A 20910-nucleotide genomic window follows, 5' to 3' on the forward strand; every position below is an offset into this window, starting at 1 on the left:
CACAGGAGTGTCCTTCTGACTGTCAGGTTACTGCCTGAAGTACTGTTTGTGGCTGTGGTGTTGATATCCTTTGTTCTGATGTGGATATCCTCATTTGGTTTAGCTGGGCTAACAGAGCAGTTACAGCTCATCTCGCTGGGGGAGCGAGGAGCGGAGGTGAAACAAGTGCTTCTAATTGTACTCGACAGGCCCCTGGAGCTGGAGCTGCTGGGCTGAGCCTCCGGAGAGCCCCGGAGCTGTCAGCCAGCTCATTCCCTCGGGAGTGCTGAAGGCAGCGCCTGATTCCTGCCAGGCTCCTGCGAGCAGCCCAGCTAAATCACCCAGGATCCAAGGCCGAGGCATCTGCCAGGGCAGCAGGGCACGTTTGGTGCATGGGTGGGTCGGCCAGGGAGCCGCTGCTCAGCCGCTCTGCTCTCTGCACAGCGGGACAGCCCGGAATTCTCGGCGTGCCTGGCGATCTGGGGCACTGCAGCAGCGCCTGTAAGCATTAAAGGCTTTGGCACTTTGGAGAGATCTTATTTGTCGCCATGTTTCCAGCCTCAGTGTTTCTGCAGCTCTCTGTGTGTGCTCGGCTGCCTCTGTCTCTCCACAGTGATGTGTGTGTGTATCCAGTGTGCAGTCATGGGCTGCATGTGTGGGATCAACTGGACTCTCACAGAGTGGTTGTGGTTGGAAATGATCTCCAGTTCCAGCCCTCTGCCATGGGCAGGGACACCTTCCACTTCGTTGCTCCAAGGCTTGTCCAGCAGTTCCAGGAATGGGGCAGCCACAGCTTCTCTGGCACCCCGTGCCAGGGCCTCCCCACCCTCATGGGGAAGAATTTCCTCCCAGTGTCTAATCTAACCTAACCCTGCCTTCTGTCAGCTTAAGATCCAGTGGAAGGGCTAAGATGTCAGGTTGCAGACCTTTGGCTGGCACTTGGTGCAGATGCTTTTAAGTCCCTGTTAGATTCCTGCACTTAGAGTGGGGTGTTTTAAAGGAGGCGAGTGTCTGTCAAGAGACTTAATTTCACTGAAAGTGAGTGGAGAGGAGATTGTTTCTTTTCCTTCTGTGAGGAGAAGGGGAGCTGTAACCTTTATCAGAAGAGATAGGGCAGTAGAACTCAGGGATTCCCTGGCAGCAGGAGTTAGCAGGAGAGAATGGGAAAGTGTCCAGCAGATGATTATAATACGCCTTGGAACCAGGCTGCTTTTGCTGTTTTTAAGTTGCTTTGAGTTCAAAGAGGCAAAGAGAGAATTTTGCAGTGTCAGTTTGAGCATCCCTCTTTGGCGTGTTCTTTGGGAGAAGAGAGGAACATGGCTCACTGTGTCAGTGATGTCTGTGGGATGGAGATAGCAACTCCAACCACATCACCCACCAATTTGGTTATGTAGTGGTGCGGGGGAGAGGGAAGGACTTGGCTTTTTAAGGAGGGGTAAAAGAGGGCATTTCTGGTCAGGAAGGCTTTGAGATATTTTCAGGGTGGGACAATTGTCTCTTGTGCCCTCACTGAGTAAATGTAGCATTAACAGAAACTGTACATACCTGACAGAGGTATGTCCTTTGGGCCTGCTTCCAGGGATTGTTTAGTCCGTCCCTCAGGTGGCACCTCACCCTGGTCCTACACTGGAATGTGTTGCTGTGATATCAGCTGTTGACATTTGGAAATTACTCCACTCCAGCTCCTCCCTGCTGCCTGGATCCACGAGAGGGCTCGGTGGCGGATTCGGTGCGTGTTAGTCAGGAGGAGTTGCTTGGCTGGAAGAGCCCAGTTTGCCCAGGTCTAGGGCAGAGCACGAAGGAAAGCAAGTACAAGTTGGCTTTCCTGGGGGAAATCAGGGAGAGGCACTGCCCTGAGCCATGTGAGAGGACCCTTCCCATTCATTTAGAGCACTGCACGTTCCTTTCCTTGAAGGTAACACTGTGCTGCTGTAATGCCCCTGTGAGGAGTGCTGGTATGTGTGACATAAACAGATTACTTAATAACCGATTTTGCAAGAGGGGAAAAGTAAAGCTCCACCTTATCCTGCGAGATAAGGTATTCTTGGCTCTCTAAGTGGAACTTCCCCCGGGCTCACTGCCACCTTGACTCTGTGGTGGGGTGGAGGATGCTGGATTTGAAGTCTGATGACTCCACTGCAAAGCCTGAGGAGCGCCCCAGCTCCATGTTTTAGGGAAGGGGGAGCAGCATACCTGTCCTGCCTTCCAAATGATGGGCAAGCTAAGGGTTTTCCATAGCACCTCTCAGCCCTGCTGTGGGAGTGAATTCAGGAGAAGATGCTGTTAGGGGAAACTTTTCCTGGGTCCTGTTGTCGTTGTGGCATTTACTCTGCAGAGTGCTCTGCAGAGAGGCTAACCCAGGGATTTTGTAACAATGTTCCATAACTACTTGTTCCATTTTAGCACTTTCCTCCTCCTTGCTTTCTATTCTCGATCGGGTTGTGTCATTGCACTTTGCTGGTAGAAAGCTGTGTGATGCCATAAGCCCAAGATTAGTCCTTGATGGTTGGATCAATGAGGAGAGAGGTTAAAAGGGCAGAGATAACTGTGAACATCTTTACCTGTATTAACAGCTGATGGTGGGAGAAATGAGCTGTATTTGCCCATATACTTGGATTTCTTTCTCTCCTCTCATCCCTGCCCTCTGTTTTTGATCCGTGACTGTAGGCAGACCCTCCTCCATTTTCAGAAGTAACCAGGTGACCTGTTTCATGTCCAAGTCTTTATTGCTTCTGAAATAAATGTGATTAAAAAAATTAATCAGGTAAAATCTGATCACAGAATGTGCTCATTAATGTTCTTCGGTGCCTTTAATTTATATGTAGAAGCAAGCCAGGCTGTGTTTTGCTTCAGTAAAACTGAACTGGGATTTACTCCTACAAAAGCCAAACTCAGAGGACTGAGGCAGTGCCTTTGTGCTCTCTTTCCAAACAGCAGCTGGCACAACTTCCCTGTGAGGGTGCTGAGACCCTAAGGAGCTTTGAGGTCCCTTCAGCCCTGACCATTCTGTGAATCTATGAACTTGGGAATGGCAGGTGGAATTTGGAACCCAGTGGTGCCCCACACAGCTAAGTAAAAACAAGACAGGTGGTTTAGATCTTCCTAGCTTTGAAACACCCTGATGAAGGATTTCAGGTCTCCAGATTCTTTCCTTTCCAGCTTTAACTCCCCATGGCACTTTTCAGGAGAGTGCTTACCCTCGGCAGCGTCCAGCAGGTCATTGCATGGGCTCTGGTTCTGGTCACTGCCGCTGTCCTTGCTCTGCTGTCAGCAGTCAGCATTGGCTGGGCTGAGGAGGTTTCTGATGCCTGCCTACTCCATGCTCAGTGAGAAAAGCTGCAGTCTGAGTTCAGAGGCTGGTAACTGACTTTACATAAGGCAGCAATAAGCCGGCTGTGCCGGCAGGAGAAGTGGAGGAAACGTTCTGAGAGCAGCTGAGTCAATAGCTGGCATGGTCTGCCCATGGTGCAGGGAAGGTGGTGGTTGCTTTGCAGTGGGGAGAAGTTTTGTGCCAGCATGTGCTGAGCACGAGGTGAAGGAGTGTGTTTCCATACCATTCTGACAGTGACTTGTTTTTTCCCAGCTCCAGTCAGTTTGGAATCACAGGATCATTGAAGCTGGAACAGAGCTTTAAGATCACCAAGTCCGACTGATTGGAAACTATCATCAGTTCTCTGACCTAACTAACTAGCTTTGTTAGGGCCCATGCCAGCTAGAAAGGTGGCCCTTGCAGCCTTGGATGGGAGCAGCTGCTCTCATTTCAGTCAGGATTCAAGTCTACGCTTGTGTGACTGCTCCCATCTTCCTCTACCCAACAGCTCTTTTTTTAAGGTGCAGTAACACTGGATGTAACAGTTCAGCATGGAGATGGAAAATCAGATACAGCCTTTGCTCACTTGTCATATGTGAGTCCCAGATGTGCTTGTGAGCCCTCCTGGATTTTTCCAGGACATTTAAAATTAAAGGTAACCCAAAATGTGTTGGTCATGTTGCCTGAGCTGGGGCTGGGTCACATGGGAGTGTTGTTCCCTCTCCTACCTGTGCTTCTTGTACCAGAACTGCCAAAGCTGGGCTTAACCTGGTGCTAGGGCTGTAGCTTGCTGGTTTGAGCATCCTCCCAGCCTTCCTGGAGCCCTGTCCCCTCCTTTCCTTCTGGTGATGTTCCTACTCTGGTAGCAGAGCACCAGAGTGAAATAGAGGCTGAGAAGGGGCACAGGGAACTCCTGCACTCCCTGAAGGAAGCACGTGCTGCTGGGGAGGCGTGGGGAGCCTCTGTGTGGGCACCATGGCCTTCTGACACCTCTTTCAGTAAAACTGCAGCCTTGGAATCGAGGATTGCTTGCAGAGGGCTGGTTTGAGGCTTTTCCCAGAGAATGGAGGCAGCTTGGGGTGCCTTAGTCATCATACCACAGCTCTTACTTCTCTTGGAGCAGTGTCGAAATCCTGCCTGCACCTGTGAGCCTCAGAGTGTCAAGTACAGCTTGGTACTCAATCCATTCAGTCGTGGTAATTAATGAGATGGAAACAGGGAAAGATTTTCAGCCGAGATCAGTTCTCTTGAGTGGTCATTTGGAGCATTTTGGAAGGGGACATAATTTTAAAGGATGCCAGAAAATCCAAAGCTTCCCAGGAGCTAAATCCAACACTCCAGCACAGATCCCCTTCTCTGCCCTGTTCCTCAGAGCCCTCTGTTCTTCAAGTCTTCTTCAACTCTTCTTTCCATTGAAGCCAAGCAGTTCTGGCCAGATCAGATCAGATCACAGCAGGACGGGTTTGGTGGCTTTTATAACCTCTCACAGCTCCAAAGAAGAGAGAAGGAAAAGCAGCTTACAGGGCTGTGGGTAAGAGTCTCGCAGTGGCTTACGTAAAGCTCAGGGAGAATACCCCACCACATGTTCATTGTTCTGTCTGAACAATGCCCACCCCTTTGTTCACTGCCTCCTCCCTGACTTTGTTCCATCTACACAAGCAGGCTTTCTAAGATCCTCAGGAAGAAAATTGAAGATTATTTTTAAAATTTTTTTTTCCTGTTTAGATATTTTTTGCTTGAATTTATGTGAGCTCTGTCTTTTAGAGCCATCCTGTTGCTCAGATCTAACTCACCTGTTACACGTGCTTTGCTGGAGCGGCCTCTGACTCTTGTTAGGAATTTGGCAGGTCCAGTCTGGGTCATGGATCATCTGTTTGGAACAGAGGAGTTCCAAAGGAGTTCCTGCAAGCTTTAGGTAGATGGCTAGGTAGACTTCCCTTCTGTCTAACCATAGCTTTGTTACATGGGAATGCTGACTTTTTGAAGATACTGAAGTGCTGGAAGCCTGGTGTAACAGAAGAAGAGAAAAAGGGCTCCAATTTCCACACTGCCTTCCCCTGCACAGCTCATTCCCTGCCCCTCATGGGCATTTCAGGCAAGGACTGCCTGTTAAGAGGTGAAGGGCAGTGATGCAAATACATGAAATGATCTTTGCACAAGTTCCCTGTTTGGTTAAGCAACTGCATGTTCCTTGCTGATGGTGATCCTCACTTGAATCTAAGCCATGAATTTGGGGTTCTTCTGTTGGGGCTGGCAGACTGGAAGAGATCTCTAATGTTTCTAATCTTGTTACTTCTCCTTTCATTTTTCTACGGCATAGTAGCTCAGGATTGTCTCTGCTGAAGCCTCTGTTTTATGTTTTGCCCTTTCCTGTCTCTCCCTCATGGCAGACTCATCTCCTGATGGCATTTATCAGGAGCCATTTATCACAGGTCCGTGAACCTGCTACTCAGCCTTATGGTCCTTGTTCCCATCGCCTGATGGATTCATGCTGACCCTTTTCCTTGGCAAACTGCCACAACACAGAAGAATTGGTTAATTGCATACTACTGTTCTTTATAGGAGAAGGGATTTGGATTTGATCTGTCTCCAACTAGTGCATTCAGTTTTGTTCAGATTTCCACAACGCGCTCGGTGAATCCTTCTGCCTTTTCCCTGACCGCTGGATTTTTACTTGCATGGAAAATCGGCCACTTGAATACCAGCGTGTTTTGAAAACCCTGTGGGGACTGCTGGGGGGGCTGTGCCTGGGCATCCTGTCTAGAGGACTGATGATGGTTTGGTTTTCCCTGGAGACTCAGTGTCTCTGTCCACGTGCATGAATGGGAGTAGCTTGTGGCTTTTGCATAGTGCTGGGGGAGGTCCTTGCGTTCCTTGTTTCTGCCAAGGTGTGAGCAGATCTGCTGGCTGTGCATCCCATCCTGGGGGTGCAGAACAGCTTGTGGCCTGGAAGGGGCAGCTGGTTGGGGTGCAGGTCCTGCCCCTCTGCTGCTGCCAGCAGCTGGAAACCCCTCTATAACCAGGTAGAGCTAAGGGCACCCGGCACGTGACGGCGTGGCCTTTTGTTCTTATTTCTTGAGCTGATTTGAAACTAAGCAGGGCTTAGTTTGGGACCTCCTTAGCGCTACTTTTAGTATCTCCCCTTTAAAATGGATCATCCCCCTGATTTATTTGTCCTCCTGAGCCGTGGGCTTTTTTTGTATTGTTAATTTTCTTTGGTTCTCACACAAAATGGGAAGCACCTTTTGCACCAACCCCAGGTTGGAAAAGCAGGTGCTCTAAAGCACACTGACGTGGCTGTGATCCTGGCCGTGTCCTGGCTGGTGCCACCTCTCTCTGTGGGTTTGGCTGTGTGCTGACACCTCCTTGGGCACAAAGCCATGCCATCTTCTGCTGACGAAGGACGTGGCCCCTCTGGTGTGACTGAAGAGCAGATCTAGAGATGTTAGATGGGGCTGAGATGGACCTGAGGCTTTCAGTTCCACCTGGGAATAAGACTGATGGCTGGGCTGTGAAAATGGGCTGAGAAGGTCCCATCTTTCATGGAATCACAGAGTGGTTTGGGTTGGAAGAGACCTTCAAGGTCATCTCATTCCAGCCCCATGCCATAAGCCTCTAAGTGACATGGCTGGGGCATCCTGAGCACAGCTCATTTTTCAGGTGGCCCAAAATATCTGACCAGAGCTGGTGGAGATGATTTTGGCTTTGTGGCCAGCTGTAACCACATGGACCTGTTGGAGTCTGATCAGGTTTAATGTGACTCTCCCTGTTCTTTGCAAAGGAGTCTTTAAAGGGATAAACAAGGGCTGGGTGAAAACTGCTAATGCTCAGCTTATTTTCAGTCCTTTATACATTTTTAATATTAGATTTTGATCTTGTTTTCTTCTAAGGTGCCAGCGTGAGATTCTTTATGAGCTGGTCTTACCACGCTCTGAGTCTCAAGAATCCAGTCATGTGGAAAGGATTCCTTCTTAGATGTAGCAGGCAGACTTTATCCTTTGATCCCATAACTTTCAGCTCCTGTCTCCAAGTGACTGAGTTTTGGTTTTGCTGAGCCAAAACCATTCCCTAGTACCTTTTTTAAAAAAGAGCTAGTGCTTAAAAATAGAGAGGATCACAATGAAGTGATCTCTCAGGATGGTTGTGGTTGGAAGAATATCTTATTCCACCCCTCTGCCATGGGCAGGGACACCTTCCACTAGACTGGGCTGCTCCAAGCCCTGTCCAGCCTAGCCTTGATGATGATGATGAGCAGATACTCCTGCAGGCAGGGAGGGCATGCTGCATTTCACAGAACCTCAGCTGGGTGATACACAAGTGGGTTTTCATCAGTAGAACTGATTCAGCGAGTCTCCTGTGCCCAAACTCCAAATCTGGGTGCTGAGTCATGAGCTGCTCTTCTTCAGTAGCTCTTAGTAAAGCAAAAGACGCGGTTTCAACTGAGTTTTTCCAGGAGAAAACCTGATGATGACTGCATTTTGTTTTATTAATAATCAGATGAAACGATTTTGTTGTGGACTTGGGGCACAGTAAGCATTCTCTGTGGTCACAAAAATCAGCGTAAGTCCAAAGAAGCAGGAGAGCAGGAGAGGAGAGCAGGTGCCACCAGGACCTGCAGCTCGGTGTGTGCGTGGTACAGGTGGGGTTTTGGTGTCAGGAGGTGCACACAGAGGGTCGTGGATGTCCTGGGGAGGGCTGTGCTGGCTGTACAAGAGAAGAAGGTTGGGTTACCCCAAGCTCAGCACTCAGCTCCGTGCTCCCTGTGTCACGTTGTGCTTCCCAGGCAGTGGTTCTCATGGGAAAGGCTGGCTTCCCCTGGTGAGTCGGAAATGTCCCAGGAGCCCAGAGCATTGAGACTATGTGTCAATTGTTTCCTCCCAGGCGCTTTGGGAAGGGAGCCTGGAAGATTATCTCAGCGTTTGGAACAATATAAACAGATGCCAAGCACTTCAAGTACATGGAGAAGGAAAATGTCTTGCTTGGCCTCCCTGAGCAGTCAGGGAAGGGGGGATGGGGTGGGGGCACAGCAAGGAACATTAAATAAATCTCTGCCTTCAGACCAGGGGAAAGCAGCAAAGTAATGCAGATGTTTGCCTGCCTATATACAAGTGAGTTTCATGTTACCAAAATCTGTGCTGTGCACACGTGGTCCAAAGATTAAAGAGATTGTCCAGTTCTGTTGGCAGCATATTAAAGTATTAAGACTGCAGGCTCACTACGATGTGTTTCTGTTATCAAGCTGATCACAGAATTCCAGTGATTCAAAGGGGAACGTTGTTTAACACAGATACCTTTTGCATCAGGCTTTTGGATGGAGTTTTGGGTGTGAGAATCCCTTGGGAAGGGCTAGCACTGCCCTGTCTGTCTGGGGTCACCCCCACCCTCCGGCTCCTGCTGGTGCTCAGATAAGATCTCCCCTTCCCCGTCCCTGTGCGGTGCTCAGGCCATCTGCCAGTTAAAGCTGATGTTCCCAGTTGCTGGAAGAGCTTTCTGGGTTTCCTTTGGCACGCAAGAGCTGAGCTGCATCCTCACCAGTCAGCCTGGGAGGTGTTGCTGCAGATGTCTCTGTGGCTCTGCCCTTTCCCTCTGCGGTGTGATCCCATTCCTCAGAGGTGGCCCTTCTGACAGGAGGCAGCAGATGCAGGACCCTGTTCTGTCACTGTTCCACTGCCTGACTTTGAACCCTGCTCAGCTCCAGAATCCTCTTTATTCCATCTCTGGAAGTGTCCAAGGCCAGGTTGGATGGGGCTTGGGGCAGACAGGTGTAGTGGAAGGCGTCCCTGCCCATGGCAGGGGCTGGAACAAGATGAGCAAATGTGCAAAATAAAGGTTGAATCATGCAAAATAAAGGCCTCACAGCTGGCCTCAGGAGTGTGTGGAATTTGAAGTGGCAAATCAGTTAGTTAGAGAAAATGGAGTATTTTGTGCCTGAATTTTCAGTTGTTTGGTTGCCAAGACTTAAACTTACGGGTTTATCACAAGGAGGAATTAGAGACACATGTTTAGTTTGTGGGTCATTCATTCAGATGAATTTGTTTACTCAGTCTGTTCATCTGAAACTCCCTTTGGCCACTCTGGGATGGAAAGGGGAAACCCAACTTGGTCCAAAGTACAGAATCCAGCTCTCATTTCTCAGGAGTTACTTTTGTAAGAGCTGCTTTTATAGCTTACAGTGAGATGTCTGAATGATCTGGGCAGAGAAGACAGTGTCTAAGTGCTTTCTGTAAGCACAGGATATTCATCCCGAGCTGGCAGAAGTGCAGAAAGCCCTGAAAAGAAAACATTTTTATCAGACACAAATAGGCACAACCATTAGCAAGTGTAGTTGAAGTGCTTTAGTTTGAAATCCCAGTCTCAATGCAAGGGCATCCTTGGGATTTACAGCCAGCTTATGAGATTGGGCACTTCTTCTGTTACTTGTGAATTTTTATTTTAGAAAGTGTCAAGTAGGAGTTGATAGGAGCTTGTGTGAGTAGTCCTTCCTCCTCTGCTGTGTTATAACAACACCCTGATGGTACTTAGAGCATGGGACCTCTATAGTGGCACCTGTGTGAGGCTCCTAATGGCACTTTGACACTTGTTATACAGCGGACTGCACAGTCAAGTGATGTAGATTTTGTTGGTCTAAGCTCTTCAATTAAACTGAATCACTTGGCACAAGGTAGCTGTTAAGTTCAGCCAGTGTATTTGGTAAAACAAATGGAAAAATTAGTGTAGAATGTGTTTGAAAAGCACTCTGTCCGATATTACAGAATGACTATGATGGCCTTCTGTGGGGTTTATTTTTGTATTTAAATGAGTCACAAGGACAACAGTTATCCGAGTCTGCACTGGCACGTGCTCTCAGAAATGATGGGATAAAAATACTTCTCCAAATGGTAGCTACAGAGCTCCAAGCTCACATCTGGAGACAAGAAAAACTGAACTACGGAACATTTGGCCAGCTAAGAGGGATAGTTCACTTGCCTTCTGGAGTGAAACAGGGATAGGACAAAGAGTAATGAGTTCAAACTGAAAGAGGGGAAGTTTAGGTTAGACATATGGAAGAAATCCTTCCTGTGAGGGTGCTGAGGCCCTGGCACAGATTGCCCAGAGCAGCTGTGCCTGTCCCATCCCTGGAAGTGTCCAAGGCCAGGTTGGACGGGGCTTGGGGCAGCGTGGGCTAGTGGAAGGTGTCCCTTCCCTAGTGGAAGAGGTCCCTGTGGCAGGGTTTTGGAATGAGATGATCTTTAAGTCCCTTCCAACCCAAACCATTTGGAACTGCACAGTGCTGAAGTTAACGTTGGTGTGCTTGTGTTCCCCAGGTCACCACACCATTTACATCGGGGTCCACGTGCCGAAGAGCTACAGGCGGAGGAGGCGTCACAGAAGAAGAGCTGGGCACAAAGAAAAGAAAGAAAAGGAGAAAATCTCGGAGAACTACTCGGACAAATCAGACGTGGAAAACGCTGATGAGACAAGCAGCAGCATCCTTAAACCACTCAGTGAGTACTGGTTCCACTTGTCAGTCCTTACAATGTTCTGTTGTCTAGGATCTGCTCGTGGAGGACGAAAGTTGACCCACAAAAACAATGGTCTCACGTTGCAGGGTTGGAGTGGTCTGAGCCAGCTGCTGTGGCTTGGAAAAAGCACAGGCCAGAGCAGACATTTCATCTTCTGTATCACCTGAGTTGGCCCTCGAGGGATGCCAGGCAGGAACAGGCTGAATGTTTGAAGAGCAATTTGACACTGTGTGTAAAGAGATAGCAAGCAAGGGCAAAGACTGAGTAGTGCCTGGGTAGATCTATTGCAGCTTCTGCCCTGGCTCTGGGACGTGCACACGCTCTGGAATTGCAGCACCCCGTGGTTTCAGCCTCATGTGTCACTAACTTGCAGTGCTAACAGCTTCTTTCCCTTGGGTAATTAACCAGTTCTAGGTTTTGAAAACAAAAACAAGACTCAAATGGAGCTTTGCTGTATGTTTGAGTGTTTTTAGGGATTGAATATCTAGCTATTGACAGGCAGGTGAGGTCTGTTTTGGATGCCCTGTGCCTCTATTCCCACTAGAATTGTTAAGCAGAGGACAGAGACCTTTAGCTGGTGCTAAACTGTCACAGGGTTGCCTTCCCTTTGCTGTATTCTGTGTTGGCCACAAGCTTGTCCTGAAATCTGGGCACAGATCAATGGCTGCTTTGGTAGGAGCAGGGGGAAGATGAGTAGGCTGATGGGGTTCAGTATGGATGGGGTTGAGTATGGCAGAGCAGCCCAGGATCTGATGCAGCTCAGATTATTCAGGATAATTCCAGATGGCTGGAGCTTCATTTGTAAGTGGAAAAATGCTTCCTGTGTGAGAGATCCATACTACTGCATCTTGATTGAAGAAATACATTGATTTCTCATTTTGAAGTCATGTTGCTGGGTAGTTGCTGTAGATAGAGACAGTAACGTGGGGCAGGCAGATCAGTCATGTCTTTAGCCTGGTTACCATCTTCAGAGAACAGCACCTGGAAAGTGCTGTTTTTCTTTTTGTTTTGTTTTGTATTGGCAAGTCACAGATTCCATTTGCTCTTCCCAGCTCTTGTTCCCTGGTTGTCCCAAAGAAGGTTTTTTGTCAGCGCTCAGAAGCCAGGAGTTGGTTTTATACCAAAAGATATCATTATTTCAAGAAATCAAATGTTCTAAACTTAATTTTTGTGTTTATACCTTTGTTCTTTAGCGTGCAGGTGACCAGGCCTGTAGAAATTCCTTTTTTGCTTCTGAATGTATCATATCCTAGGGGAATTGTTTCCATGAGCTGAGTGTGCCTGTGTTTGAAAACCCATTTCTTCCATCAGGTTTTCATGTCCTGCCTTTCATTTTGCCCATCATTGTGTCTGTGTCACTTGAGGAGGGGTTTGAGGTGGTTTTTCTCCTCTGTTGTTTCTATGCAGTAATATGTTCTTACCTGCACTTAACCTGCAAGTCAGAATATGCAGTCTTCCCATCACTTTCCATCTGCAGTTTTCCCATAGGCTTTTCCACCCTGACCTCTTTGCACTGCAGATTTTTGGAGCGGAATCGCATAAATATTCCAGGTGTCCCGTGCAGTAGCATTCATCCCCCATCCCTGGGCTCTTTCTCTGTTGTTCACCATCTCAGGTATCCAGATACTTTTCCAGGTCCTTGCAGGGACCTGCTGTTTCGTGCTGGTGGCCAGATCTTTTTACGAGCTGGCTCATGTAGCTTGGAGCTCTGTAAAGGAGAGGGCAAGTTCAGATTACTGTCTTGAATTACAAGTTACCTCATATCCCTGGGTTTTTTCCTCTTCTGAAACTTTTGTCTTCAGAGCTGACCTGAACTTTGTTCTTTTGCTTTCTGTGATGCCTTTCTTTTCTCTCCACCAGCTGTGTCACACAAGTGTGTCTGACAGAAGCCCATTTCTCTCCAGGCAGCATGTACCAGCTTAGTATAGTGCTGGCAATCCTGGCAAGAAACCTCAGTTTGAACCCTGGGGTTTTAATCTTCATCTCATAGTAGGCATTGATCAAGGGTGGGAAACTAAGTGCTGGGAAATATTGCACAGCAATTTTAATGGAATTGGGAGAAAGCTGAAATGAACTGTGCTACATACATTTAAGGCTGTCTGTAGAGAGTGTGGAATATCAGAAGCTGAAATATGTGTGAGAGCTGTGTGGTTTAAAACCAGCAAAATCTGGTCTGACATCAAAACACTGTGAGTTTTGGTCCAACGTATCTCAGTTTAAGAAATCCTTAATTTATACGAAGAGCTCCTTCTCTTTGTTGATTTTGCAGTTATCACCTTGGCCAGTATTAGACACTGTCTAATCACCCAAATTCAGCTTGGGTGATTTAGTTTATCTTCTAATACAAAGACAAATATATAGAGCTTGATTTATGAAATCTTTAATAATGTAGTTAAAATAATTTGTAGAAGTTCAGGAGACAACTTGATTGTCCTGTATGTTGAGACCTTTGTTTTTCCTGAGTAGAGAGCTTAAGCCAGTTGTGATTTGGTGCATCACTTGGAATTCTTGATCTGTCCCTAAGGACCACAAGCCTAAGCTTCAATATCTCACCTGAAAATGATTTCTCAGCTTCTTGGATGAAAACTCTGCAATTAGACTTTGACCAAGTCTGGGTTTGACTCAATGGGTCAAGCTGCTCACAGCAACTGAACCTGATGGAACATGTCCCTTGATTCCAGCAGTAGAATAAACAGGTCCAGAAATGCAAGTCTTCCCTAGAAAAGTTTTGTTCCACTTCCAAACCGGTCTAGCTGTGCCTCTGTGTTTGGGAATTGGTGCAGTTTGGAAGTGTCAGTCCTTATATTTGTTTTAGCCTGTGTCCAGCTGAGCCAAACAAGCCAAACTCTGGTACTTACAGACAACCTTCAGCTCTCCCATCTGGAGAGAGCTGGGCAGGTGGAACTTGTACAGAGCGGTTTTATCCTGGGGAAATGCCGGCTTGGGAACCATGCCTCCTTCACAGATCCAGACAGGGATACTTTGACAGACTGAGGAGGAGGCAGGAAGGCAGTGTTCCCTCTGCAGAGCCCTTTCAGGACATTCCAGGCCTGCGGGGCTGTCTCTGCTCTCAGGGAACTTTGGCATTCACACCCTGGTTCTCAGGCAGGACTGCAGACGATGACAAATCCCTCTTCCAGGTGAAACATCCCAGGACCTCTCACCTAAAAGCACCTCCTTTAGCCAGCCTGGCCTTGGTTTCCTTTTAGGGCCAGTCAGGAGGAAACACTTTTTAGGCTCTGCCTTGTCGGGTCAGCTGGAGCTTGTGTCAGCACAAAGAGCATGGTGTGGTTTGCTGCTGCTTGCAAGGGATGAGACAAGGGAGGAACAAGGAAGGCAGATGAAGGTTCTCTGAGTCCATTTCCCTCTTCCTCGTTCTGTACTACTGGTGTGCAGAGATTTTCCCATGAGGAAATGCATCTCCACTTGATCTGGGGAGGGGTTTTTTCTCATTGTCTGGTTGCCCTCCAAGTCACTTTGGCTCACCTCCCTGGCCCAAACCCAGGTGCTGCAATACTTTACTGACTTTTTAAAACCCCTTGTGGGTGTAACAAATTCTTACTGTCAAGGATAGAATTTCTTAGTGCTTGCAGCCCTGAAGAGAGTAAAACCTGATTTTTGTGAGGTGTCAGAATGTTGCCACGTTGATAAATATAACTGCAGAATCTGAATTTTGGAATACCTAAAAGCAGGGATAAGAGGACCCATATAAAGAGAGAGGGGAAGGATGATATATCAGAGCTTTATAAAGGTTTCCAGTTGGCTCAGAGAATTCCTCTTGCAGCCAACAGCAATAGTTCTTAAGGGTTTTAGTCAAAATCCTCTCTTGAGCCCTCAGATGTGGCTTTGGAGGAAACTCCTGTTTGTAGGGAGTGATTTCATTAAGGTGCAGTTTGAGGCTTGTGCTGCCATTCCACATGGAGTGCATCTCTCGCAGTGAAGGTGAGGTTTTGGCTGGATGGATCAGATTTCCACTGGAAGCAGGTAAACTTCTGTTCCTGCTTCCCAGCTTGGAGTGCCTGCTTTGCAGGAAGAGTTTATTGTGGACAATGTCCCATTTGATAGGTTGCCCAAAGAAGTGGTGGATACCTCATCCCTGGAAGTGTTCAAGGCTGGATTGGACAGGGCTTGGAGCAACTTGGGGTAGTAGAAGGTGTCCCTGCCCATGGCAGGGGGTTGGAATGAGGTTGATTTCCAGTGAGGAGTGCCAGTCTGACTGGAAGGGTCCATTCATAAAAAGATCAAATTAATGCAACAAAGATATTTAGACATCTCTTTAGGAATGCTCAAGCTGGGTGTCTACCTTGAAAGTTCATTAAGGCAGGTGCTATAAATAGCAGGAGAGAGCTACAGGATGGAAATAAATGAACCTACTTAGAGCAGATGCAGCACAGTCAGGGCTGTGCCAAGAGTTCTCTTTCTGTTCGTGTTACTGGATTTTTCAGCTATCCAATTTCTTTCCTGACTTTTCAAGACATGAGGTGGGATTTTCCAAAAGCTTTTAGCCTCAGCTCACCTCAGTGAGAGCAGTGAAAAACCAGGCAGGATGGCCAAAGCTTAATTGTTTTTGTATTGGCATTTTACATAGGGAAAGTGGAGACTTTGCTGTAAGTAGAAGGGAATTTTGCTGTTTTGGTCTTTGAGAACTGCACGGCGGCTCTGGTCTGGTCCCAGGTGCTGGGGTCGGTTGAAACAGGCCTTGTTCTGCCCGTCCAGTGCTGCAGGGGTTGTGCTCAGGTCCACTGCAGTGCAAGTGCAGAGGGCAATTAAACACAGCACTAATTGCTGCCGGGCTGGGGCCCGTCGGAGCGGCTGGCAGCTGCTGTGGCCATGGGAAAGGCCATGGGAAGGTGCTCGGGGCAGGCAGGCTGTGGGCAGGGCAGCTCAGGGGGTGCTGACACAGCTCCCACAGATGCCTCATGCTGGGATTGGTGGCATTGCTGTCTGGCTGCCTGCCCACCCTGAGAGCCACAGGCTCTGGGTGGTTTGTGCAGGAAGGGACCTCAAACCCCACCTCCTGCCAGCCCCTGCCACGAGCAGGGACACCTTCCATTAGCCTGGCCTTGAAGCACTTCCAGAAGCTGGGTGTCTCTGGGCAGCCTGTGCCAGGGCCTCCCCACCCTCACAGGGAAGAGTTTGTCCCTGATGTCTAATCTGACCCTGCCCTGTGGCAGCGTGGAGCCATGAGGGTGTCAGTGGTGGCAGCTAGGACTTGTTGAGGTGTGGGAGTGACAGAGAAGGGACTCGTGTTGGAGGGGTGCTTCCAGCAGCAGCTGAACCTGGCTGCCTTCACCCCTTGCTTACTCCAGCTCTTTTTCCAGGAGAGGGTCAGGATGGCATTTTTCTTATTCCTGTGGCCTCACTGCAAAGCCCCCACTGAGGCACTTGGGCAGGATGAAGGGACATGTTGATATCAGGTTGGGTCTAGATGTGACCTATCACCCTAGGCAAAGGCTTTCCTTTTCTTCTTGGCAAGAGTACACTTGGCTTTCACTTGGACAGCTAATTTTAAAAAATGCTCTTTTTGCCACAATCCTTGCCTGAAACTGTGAGTTTTTTTCTTTTTTACTTTGACTTATGCATGTGGTAACCACATCAGGGCTTCCATTTGTTTAAAACCTGTTACATTGTGCTTACCCTGAATGTCCATCTCCTCTGGGTAAATGCAGAACGTACAGCATGGCGCTTTCATTCCTTGCTCACGATGTGCTGTGGTGTTACTCAGTATGGCTTGAAGCTTTCTGAGGTTGTGTGGTGACACTCTGTGTGTTGTGGCCACCTCAGCTGTGACACATGCTGCAGCGTGCGCTGTGACGGAAGCCCACGTGTGCGGACGTGCTCGCCGGTGGCACGTGGCATCTGCACTTCCCCTGCCACCAGTTGCCCCTTGGCTGGTCCTGGGAGCTGGTCTTGGAAGTCTCCAGGGGGACAGCCATGTCAGGGGCCTCGTGCATGGGAAAATGCATCTCACCCTAATGCAGCAGTGTTCCCCAGGCTCTCTGTCCTTCCCCAGGCTCTGAAGTGCCACCAGATGCCCTCTGGAAGGGACTGTTCAGCCACGTGAACCAGCCCAGCCCTATATTTGCCATCATGCGTGGTTCCTCACAAGAAATCAGGCTGAAATTCCCTTCTGCAGCTTGACTTGTTCCCTGTGCACTGTGTTCCAGTGTCACTCAGTGTTTGTCAGTCACCTCCAGCTGCAGCCAGGCTGCTGGGTGCCTCAGGTGTCGTGGAGGATCTAGAGAGTCTTGTATTCCCAGGATTTCAGTGTTCCTGGACTGGGATGGTGCCAGAGTGGTGCTGGGGAGTGAAAGGGAGTCTGCTGTCATGTGCCATGTGAAACTGTCCCAAGCACCTGGGCATGGAATGTTGTGGCTGTAGAGAGGAGTATTTTCCACCTGTGCAGACACCAGGATGAAATTGTTCAGGTCTGAATTCTTCAGATGTGTCTGAAAGGAGCAGCCCCTGGGGGAGGAAGGGGGAATGGAACAGAGAAATGATAAAATGATAATGGGCTTTTGGTGAGGATTATTCCTGGGGGCAGTGCATTTAAAGGCACAGTGCCAGCTCTTCAGGGAGCTTTTAAAACCTGCTTCCACCCTTCCCATCATTAAAAAACAGCCACAGCAGTTGCCATGGCAGTGACACCAATGCAGACAGCAGGGCTGTTGAGCAATTCCACTTAGGTTGTTGTCAACTTGAAGTGATCAAGATCCACAGCTCTGAAGTAAAGAAATGAATTTGAATAAGAAGTCCAAACACTTCTTGCTGCCCTTTTGGCTCTCCCACCTGAATGCTGCCACCCTCCTGCCACACCTCTAAGTTTTGTCTACAATTTGAAGAACTGATAGAAATAGTTTTGGGGTGAGTCAAAGTTAAGATTCTTCTAGAGCTGTAACCTCTTCTTGGGAAGGGAGTTAAATCCCTAAACCCCAGCTGGTTAATATTAAATTAATTGTGGCAAAGTCTGAGGTAAAATAACAGGAGTTATTTGACAAATTTGGTCTGGGCAAAACAGAGAAAATGTCCTGTAAAGCAAGTTCAGTCTCAAAATCCTTTGGTTTTGGGGTAGGTCTAAGTGACACAGTATTTTCATTTACTGGTCACTTCTGCCTCAATTAACAGCATGTTTTCTTAGATCTGTGACTAAGCCTTCCTTAATTGAGAATGGTCTTTGCTGCTTTTTTCCTGACCAGGCAATTCTCTTAGAAATCTTCCTTGGCCCAAGGGGACACAATTAGTCATGTAGATGTAGAAGAAAATAATTCAGTGTAACCTTCACATGGTATTTTAAGCCACAGGGTGTGTAACTGCCTACTTGGTGGATTGAAAGTGGTTCTTCAGCTTCAGCTTGACACTTCCTCTGTGTTTCAGTACCAGCAGAGAGCCTTTGGGAAGATTTTGCTGGGTCTTTATTCCCACTTTGTCAGGGTAGGCTGTTTATGTTTTAGGTAGAGTAAAAAAGAGGCTGGTTCCTTTCCTGGTAGGGGGAAGACCTGCTTTAACTGGAGCTTGCTGTGTTAATCTTGTGTCTTGAACTGATGATAGCATGTGCCACTATAATTACCTAAGCCACCTTAATGCTTAATTCTGTTCCCTGTGTTCACGTGAAACTGCTAAGGGACAGAAAAGTCCAAGGAATTTACCATGTGGGAAAAAAAAATCTCATTTAGAGATTTTTTGATTTTGATTTGAAGCCAGAGCTGTTTCACCAGCTGAGAAGGGCTGAGTTGGGGACATGATGGTTGGCACTGCAAAGCTGCCCTTTTTGGATTACACTCCATGCAAATCTGTTGGACAGCATGGGAACAAGCCATCCTAAAGCTCTGCATTTCTCTGTATATGTAAACAGGGGTTTTTCTTTTACTGTCAGTACAACCAGCACCTGGATTTTCATCTCTGAACCCTTCTTGGTGTTTTCAGTTGCCTCTTGTGAACCTCACTGAACTTCTCCTGTTGGGACCATTTCAGGTGTTGATCCTTGGTTCAGCTGTTCTTGAAGCTGGTGTCTATTTTTTATTATTATTCTTTCAGCAGTAAATTACCCATCAGCAGAGCTGGGGTGGGTGTGCCAGTCACTTCTTGCTTCTGCAAGCAAGGGGGCAGGGGAGGCCTTAGAGGGTCAGGAAGGGTACCAGGGGGGCTCTCAGTGCTTCCTGCAGCTTGGAACCGAGTCTCCTCTCATCCCAGGAGGGACAGAGAATTATGTCCATGACCTACTAACCTCCAGTTGGGATTGTGGGTTTGGGAAATGAGTGCACAGATGGCAGCGCTGGGAGGGCAGCAGATGCTGATCTAATGAGTGGAATCCACTGAGGTTTCAGCAGAGTGCTGGGGAGCAGTGCAGGGGTGTCTGTGGGAGTGCAGGGCTGCTCTCCCTGATGCCAGTACTTCCTGAGCCCTTCCCCTTTTCACTCTGCTCCCCCAGTTTGTCTTCTCCAGATCGAGCTGGCACAATGACAGTACGGATGATTTTGATTGCACAGGGAAGCTGTTTGGGAATTAGATGATAAAGGAACATTTGGAGGGAGAACCAGAGATCATGAGGCCAAAATCCTGCTGTAGCCTAGTGCCAGCAGGCTAGAATGACCACATGGGAGTGTTCAAAAAGGACAAAAATCAATCAGTTCCATACAGAACACCGAGCTGCTAGCAAAGAGCTCTCTCTGCACCCCCATGGATGTGGCTCCAGCATGGGCTTGAGCCCTGAAATAAATACATTTGTCATGGCTCAGGAACACCCTCAGTGTGCCCTTGCAAATGCTCTTGAGGCAAGGCCTGTGCTCAGGCTGTCTCTTCTGCAGCTGTGGTCGAGTCCAAGGACCCACTCCAGGGTTTCTCTTTCTGGGGAAGTGATGTTGGTGATCTTGCTTTGAAGTTTGGAGCAGATGCTGTGCTGTGGATGTGTTCATGCCTTGAAGAAACAGCAACTTAGTGAGAGACAGGAGGTGCCCTTCTTTTATCTCTTCTGGCTTTTATCTCTTTGACTTCCTGATGAGCCAAAATTGGCTCTTTTAGTTGTGACTGAAGGACTGGCAGCCAAAGGGCCGTCATGAAAGGAAATGGAAATTGAGATTTCCATGTCAAAAATCTGAAGAATAAACAAGATGGGGCAGAGAAGCCTCAGCTCTAGTACTTGATCACTGAAAATCATTTGCTTTTCACTTTGTTAGTGTCAGCCATTTCCTAGAAAAATTGTGTATTTGTTAAAACAAATCTGTATGATATATGAAACAAAATCCTTGAGAGCTGTGGGCTGTTCTGCTCAGCTTTGAATCCTGATCTGACATCTGCTCAAGCAGGGGAGAGTCTTTGCTTGGATTTATTTGCTGATTTCTTACCCACTGGGTGAACTTTAAAATAATGGTATTAAGCACATCAAAATTACGTGTAGGAAGAACTTGGTCATGTGCAAGCTAGAGAGGAAAGCAGATGTTAACTGAAATGTGAGTGGTTCTGCATAGATGTGTTTGTACTTGCATGGATGGATTTATGTCTCAGGAAAGGCAGAGCCCTTGTGGCGCCTTTTCCTTGTGTTTGGATACCCCTGGAAGGGCATTGTAGGCCTCAGCAGTTACATGGAAATAAAAGTATGCATAAATCAGCAGAGCCTTTCCTGCTCTTTGTGAGGAAGCCTAGGAATGGACTAGTCCCAGCCTGAACGTGGTATTGGGATGTGTTCAAGTCTTGCTTCCAAGTGGAGACCGTGACATTTAAATATAGTAATGGGAACCAAGTTCATCCTATGGAGCAGGGGTGTTTGGTTGAGCTCTGAGCTGAGGGTGTGTAATACCCTGGGAATTGCATGGCTGGCAGGAAAGGAGAGGTGTTCTGAGCATCCTGACCTGTGGAGAGCTCCAGCAGCTCCCCCCTGTATCCCTGCTCCGAGGGCAGTTCTGTAGCACTGGGACTGCCCAGTGCAGGCATTGCACCTTCACTCACATTCCATGGGCTGGATGTGGCGTGCCAGTACTGTCCCAGTAGGTGGTAACCATGTCCTGTGAGTTGTGTTCCAGAGTCAAACACTCCCTGCTGCCTGTGGAGCAGGCTGCCTGGAAACAGCAAACTGGGGACGTGGCAAGTGATGGATCCACAAAGTTTTGGGAGTTATTTGGGGGC

The 20910-nt window shown here is 48.1% G+C and overlaps 1 protein-coding gene across 9 annotated transcripts in view; it reads left to right on the forward strand.

The window, feature by feature from the left end:
* Positions 1-20910, forward strand: part of SLC4A4 (solute carrier family 4 member 4) — a 134970-nt gene that overhangs the window by 43534 nt on the left and 70526 nt on the right. For 8 of the 9 annotated variants that reach the window (XM_041459670.1, XM_041459667.1, XM_041459673.1 and 5 more), the window contains exon 3: positions 10594-10773. In XM_041459670.1, coding sequence (XP_041315604.1) covers positions 10594-10773 — 180 coding nt within the window. Of the gene's footprint in view, positions 1-10593; positions 10774-20910 lie in introns of those variants that run through there. The other variant, XM_041459675.1, reaches the window with a different exon arrangement.

This window comes from Pyrgilauda ruficollis, unplaced genomic scaffold (assembly GCF_017590135.1).
Source record: "Pyrgilauda ruficollis isolate IOZ18807 unplaced genomic scaffold, ASM1759013v1 scaffold139, whole genome shotgun sequence".
Classification (NCBI taxonomy): Eukaryota; Metazoa; Chordata; class Aves; order Passeriformes; family Passeridae; genus Pyrgilauda; species Pyrgilauda ruficollis.